Source organism: Sinocyclocheilus anshuiensis, unplaced genomic scaffold (assembly GCF_001515605.1).
Source record: "Sinocyclocheilus anshuiensis isolate Anshui unplaced genomic scaffold, SAMN03320099.WGS_v1.1 scaffold1943, whole genome shotgun sequence".
Lineage (NCBI taxonomy): Eukaryota > Metazoa > Chordata > Actinopteri > Cypriniformes > Cyprinidae > Sinocyclocheilus > Sinocyclocheilus anshuiensis.
Window position 1 is genome coordinate 34,215 of NW_015549679.1, and position 6,157 is coordinate 40,371.

The 6,157-nt window shown below is 38.8% G+C and overlaps 1 protein-coding gene across 1 annotated transcript in view; it reads left to right on the forward strand.

Moving 5' to 3' along the window:
- Nucleotides 1-6,157, forward strand: part of LOC107660368 (uncharacterized) — a 28,973-nt gene that overhangs the window by 7,521 nt on the left and 15,295 nt on the right. Inside the window, exons 2-3 of the mRNA XM_016449635.1 lie at nt 1,550-1,887; nt 5,346-5,492. Coding sequence (XP_016305121.1) covers nt 1,550-1,887; nt 5,346-5,492 — 485 coding nt within the window. The remainder of the gene's footprint in view (nt 1-1,549; nt 1,888-5,345; nt 5,493-6,157) is intronic.

The window sequence follows — 6,157 nt, forward strand, 5'->3', positions numbered from 1 at the left end:
AACACTACCAAGTACGACCTACTGTTTAATTTCTCATTCATGCATGTTTCCTTATCAGTCAAAAGGTGTATAACGTTTAAGCAGTACTATGTTACGCAGATATATTTGCATACCACGGAATACACGATATAGCAAAATCTCTAGCGATAGACACTTTATTTCACGGTAACGATATATACCATCATACCGCCAAGCCCTAAGTCGTAGTGTGAATTTGTGAAATTTATATATATATTTTTTTTGATAGTTTATATATTTAGAAGTAGGCCTGGGCGATAAAACGGTATCGATATTAATCGACGGTACACCTTATTCGATAACGATAGAAAAAATGTTCGATATAGTGCAGGATATAGGCACGTGCTATGAGTGACGGAGACAGCACACACAAACACGAACACATGCTCAAATGAGTGCTGTGCCTGCCTGTGATAAGGAGATTGTAAATAAAGAATGAATATTAGTAGAATTTAAAATAAACATTTGCAATGTTAGGTGTGCGTCAGGGAGCGTCATGAGTGCCTGAGATGCGGTGATGATGATGTAAGTGACGTTGTTGCATATGATTAAAACCGAAACCAAGCCATTCACACAGAACACATATTCAGCGCATTTTTTAGACGGACAAATATGACTGCTGCACTCGCGTCTCACAGAAGAAATGTAGCCATGCAAAGTTAAAACAGTTTAAACTTTTAGAAAACAAGTCAGGAATTTGTGGAGGTTTATTCCTTTTCACTGCGTCTCATGTGTTTTTAAATGCAATCTGTGTGAATGGCCCTTCGGCTCTTTAGATTAAGCAATGCATAAATACATGATGCTGTTTTGTTCATAATTGTTTATGCAATTTAAGAAATTATATTTGATTTTTATGAGTTAATTTAGACGTAATGCACGTTTTTATATTCCTTTTCACTGCGTCTCATGTGTTTTTAAATGCAATCTGTGTGAATGGCCCTTCGGCTCTTTAGATTAAGCAATGCATAAATACATGATGCTGTTTTGTTCATAATTGTTTATGCAATTTACGAAATTATATTACATTTTTATGAGTTAATTTAGACATAATGCACGTTTTTTTATAGAGTTACTTCCTTGCGTTGACAATTTAAATGTGCTGCATTATTTTCTTCATTGCGCCCTCCTGTGGCCTCTGGAAACAAGCCAAAAGTTTCCTTAAGACCTATTTAATCTGCATATAAAACATTAGAAATTAGATATTTAATTTTTATATTTGGTTGTTAAAACAAAAAATATTTGTTGTTTGTCTCAATAAATTGGGTTACTTTAAAAATACAGTGGTTACATTTAAAAAAAAAATCTATTGCTCTTTGTTTTAAAAAAGGTTATAAAAAATGTCAATAATTATCGATACCGAACGATATGAAACATTATATCGTTGATCAATTTTTTAGGTATATCGCCCAGCCCTATTTAGAAGATACTCAACCAGATTGTTGTAAATGTCATCAGGCTGTTTTTGATGTTGTTTCTTATTCACTCTTCTGAGTACTTTGAGCTAATGAAGATACTTTGTGATTGTCATTAGTGTGGAGCATGACAAGCATCCAGCAGGTGTTTATGACTGATGTGTTGAGTGTGTGTGAAGCTGAACGGTTGCGTCTCCTCTCATCAGCTCCTCCTCTCAGCTGTCTTTCTCTTGCTCCTCCCTGCGTTAACATTCACTCTCTCCCTCTCTGTGGTTCTCTGCTCTCTCTGCGTCTCTCTGCTGGTCTCAGCCGCTCTGTCCCTCCCTTCCTTCTCATGGTGGTCAGTCGGCTCGGGCCTCGAGGCCTGGACGCTGCCGTGTGGGCTGCTTACACCACCGTCTTCATCCCTCTGAGTAGCAGCCTGTTCTCCAGCAGAGCCCTGCACTTCTACCTTTGGGTGAGTGAGATACAGACAGACAGACAGACAGATGGGAAGAGTGTCACGTTCTGATGGATTGTGAATGAAGATCATGTTTGTGATGGTATTTACCGTGCTTTTCATGCTTCCAATGGCTATTTACTCTGTGTTTGTTTCTTCCTGATGGTTCCCTCATCAGTTACATTGTCATGAACCGTGTCTGTTCTGTAAAACTTTCCAAATGTTTAATGTAGTATTTGGCTGAGGCGTAGAGTGTTAAATGAGATTCTCTGTATGTGATTGTAGCTCTTGTCCCTCATGTGGCATCTGTATGATTTCTCTTGTGAAAGCAGTTGTGTGTGAGTGTTGATGTGATTCTCTGTCTGCTCCCCGTCTCTCTATACACAGAGGATTTTCCCTTTCGACGGCCCACCACACAAACATATGACACAAAGCCTCTCCCCTCCCTTTATTTCTCTTTCACTGACCCGCTTTAAAAAGAGTTGAGACGGCAGTTCATCGGCCTGCAGAAGATCCGCTGGCTGCTTTATTGAGCTATATTCATTGAAAGGCTCTATATGAAATGTTTTCAAGTTTCTTAAAGTTTTTCTTTTCAAAAGTTTAAAGTCTCACCCTTTTAAATGTTCTACTTGTACAAAAGTAGATTTTATGTATTGAATTGAAATGTCTTAAAGCTGAAGTATGTAACAAAAAGACTAAAAGTGGCTATTTAAAGAAAATCTTCCCCCTGTGCTGTAGGTCACAATTACAGTCTCATATGTAATCTGTTTGTCATCATGGAAGCAAACATCATTAACTGTCATGTCTTGTTTTGAATATGCAGAAGTAGAAATGAGAATAGATTAAACTGAAATTGTGGTACCGCAAATGGATTATTAAAACTGTAGGCCTAGTTCACAGCACCTCTCATGCTGTTATGTTCAAGTGTAACCAGCATGATGTTAATCAAGAGTCAAGACTTCATGATGTTACTTGCTAATTGGGTATGTGCTAAAGATACAAAATTGCTGAGTTAAAATCGCCAGTTTTTTTTTTTTTTTGGTTTGTTTTGAGCATAAACCGTATGACAAAACTGTGCTAATAAGCTCTTAGAATAACAATAAATCAAATCAATCACAGCTGACTTTTTATTTTTCAAAGACAGATGCAGTTGAAACATACATTTCATTTGTGTATTTAACATTTTTAAATAGTCTAGAGTAGCATGGTTGAAGTGTGTTTGTGTCTACAGGAACATTGTCCTCTGCCTGTATTTTCTTATTTCATTCTTTTATCATTGTGCTCAGGTTGTTTCTGTGCTGCTGTCTTTGGCCACTAGGTCTGTCCTCTGTGTCTGAAGCAGTCACGTCACGTCTCAACACAAAAACAATTAGCTAATGTTGGTATTGCCTTATTGACAGCTATCTGTAACTCAACAGATTACTAGGCATTGTTATTATTACATATGTTTTAATGATGACATATAATTGTTATTTATTAGTGAGTTAGACTAAAGATGGCTCAAATCGCTGACAAATTACAGCCATTCCTCTTGTTATTAGTGTAACTGATCGTTCATTTACATAATAAATGTCTTAGTTATGCGTGATAAACACAGTATTTGGAAACATATTTATAAAAACACCTCATCGGTCATTATTCCTGCAGGTAGTCTGCTCTCGAGTCGCTGTGTGATGTGTTGTTGGGCTGTGTGTGTTCACCATCTTGATACCTATCTGAATCAAGCAAACAGCTGCGCTAATATTAGCTAGATAACTGTTGAGCCACTGAAATGACTTACCTAATGTCTTCAGTCCCTTCACATCTCAGAGTTGTCTGTGCTCAAAAGCCATGCTGATATTTACTTTCAGGATGGACTGTCACTTTCCCTTTCTGTTCGAAGCTTCTTGGTTTTGAGAGCAGGTTTCCCAAATGCTAAAGATGATCGCCGTTTAGTCATTTACTGATTAAAAGCAGCTATACAGATAAGCAAGTGTTGTAAGAACATGCTACAAATGCTCCACACACATGCTGTATATTATCCGAGTCTCCTTTATTCTGTCAAAAGACGAGTAATGTCAAACTGACACAAATTTCCACTAAATATGACCGCACAGCTCCCATTATAAATCATAATTATAAGCCAAACCATTGCAACCAAAAAAGTTACATACTACAGCTTTAACAATAGTTTCAATATAAGTAAATACAATAAATTGCTTGTATTTAAGGGTGCTACGATCAGGATTTTTGGAGCCAATCACCGATCGTCGATTACAGGAAGCAGTATCTGCCGATACGATCATTGATACCGATCTTTTTGAAGCCTTCTTTTTATCATGTAGAATTATTTGTAATGATGCTCCAATCAGGATTTTTACAGACATGCATTCAGGGCCTGAATTTAATTTTTGTTTTTACAATGGGGCAATTGTTGCACGATAGCTTACACTCAGCACAAGCCTGATTTTGTGAGCTGTATGTGAGGCGGCCTTGTGTGTGCACTTTGAGTGTGCATGAGCGCACCGTCTCTAGGAGAGCGAGCAAGTGCTGAATGGTTTAAACACTGGCAAAACTTAAGAAATGCAAATTATAAACTTGATTATGTGACACTGCCTCAATTGTGCAAGTGACAATTCCTGTGTCAACTGTGCAGCTCCCTTATAGTGCAGACGTGATGTGATTTGAAGCCATTTGCGCATTTTGAGAGGGAAATAGAGAGAGTGCGCGGTGATTCACTCACGCTATTTGTGAAATGACGTCATACAGAAAGTTTTCAAATTACGTTGCAAGTTATTTAATAAAGAAACATGAATTGTACCTCACCTTCAGTATTATAATTATTTTACCCATGCCGAAGTGAGATTGAGACGGTGCCGCTGCATGTCACGCCAAACCTCTCACGGCAGCCGAGTCGTCAGCTTCAGATCAGTTTATGAGATTGGCCTTTATAGAGACCGCTGTTCAAACTTCCCAAAGCGATTATCGGCTGATAGCGATCGGAAGCCGATCAATCAGAGCACCTCAAATTGTATTCTTCGCTTTGGATAATGTAAATGTAAAATGTGATATATAATAGCCTCCAATAACGTACACACATAGAACAGATTTTGATTTGAGCTTTACACCGTGTCTACACCGGACACGAGCAGTGCAGCGCGATGTGACAAAATACTATAGAACCCATTATAATCAGTGTTGCTGTCTACACTGTATGCGGCGCAGCGCAACACGACAAATCCCCGACAGTAAACTGCTGCCTCGTTCTATTTATTATGTACTGCCACAAAATTCAGATGATTTGCAACGGTCGCTTTGTCGTGTCCAGTGTAGACAAACTTTAGCTGTTGCAGCGCGACGTGACAACTTTCGCATCCGGTGTAGACAAAGTGTTAGTCTCTGTATTAGAAGGCTTGGCGTATCATGCGTCATATTTTTCACATGTATATTAACAGGCTGTGAGTGTGTGTGTTGTAATTGTGTGTGTTTTCTGTCAGCTTAAGCAGATGAAGGAGCTGGAGCAGGAGAAAGACTCTCTACTAGCTGGGCTGGATGTGTTGGAGCGAGCCAGAGAATGGTACCAGACCCAGATCCATAACATCACTGAAACGCAGAGACACATCGGCCAGAGCCACCACTCCACCGTACGTCCAGACAACTGAACACCATCCTCAGTAGTCCAGCCTCACACCATGATCATGAATCTATCAGAGATCAAGACATCTCATTCAAAACTAAAGTCCAGAAACAGTATATTTATGTGTTTTCCTCAGTGCATAACTGACATGTCACGAGTATATTTTTCCTCTGTAAATGTTAGAAAGTCATGCAAATAATCCATTTTGCTCGCTGCCTGGCCTATTTGGTAAACTTGTTTTATGAAACAGGCCTCGAGGCGACACATAAGTTAATTTATGATTTGCTGTCTGTCAGAACCAAAGAAATAAATGCGATCATACTTTTTCCATTGCATCGTATTGCATCGAATCGCATTGTGTTGAATTGGATCGAATCGAAATCGTATATAGGGGTGAATCGTATATAGGGGTATAACCGTTTTTACAGCTCTGTGACACAACCCGTCAAAAGGCTTATATAATCACCGCAGAATAAGTCTTAAAAAGTTATCAGAGGTGCAACAGCACGTTCATGTATGTTTTCGATACAGAGTGCAAATGGCTGTGCATTTATTTGTGTTTTTAACTCGATGGGAGTGAAATGAAACTGTCTGAATCCGAAGCTGTGTGTGTTGTCTGTCTCCCCTCCACTCCGCAGGGCACCACGCCCACTTTTTTTTTTTTTGGAATTT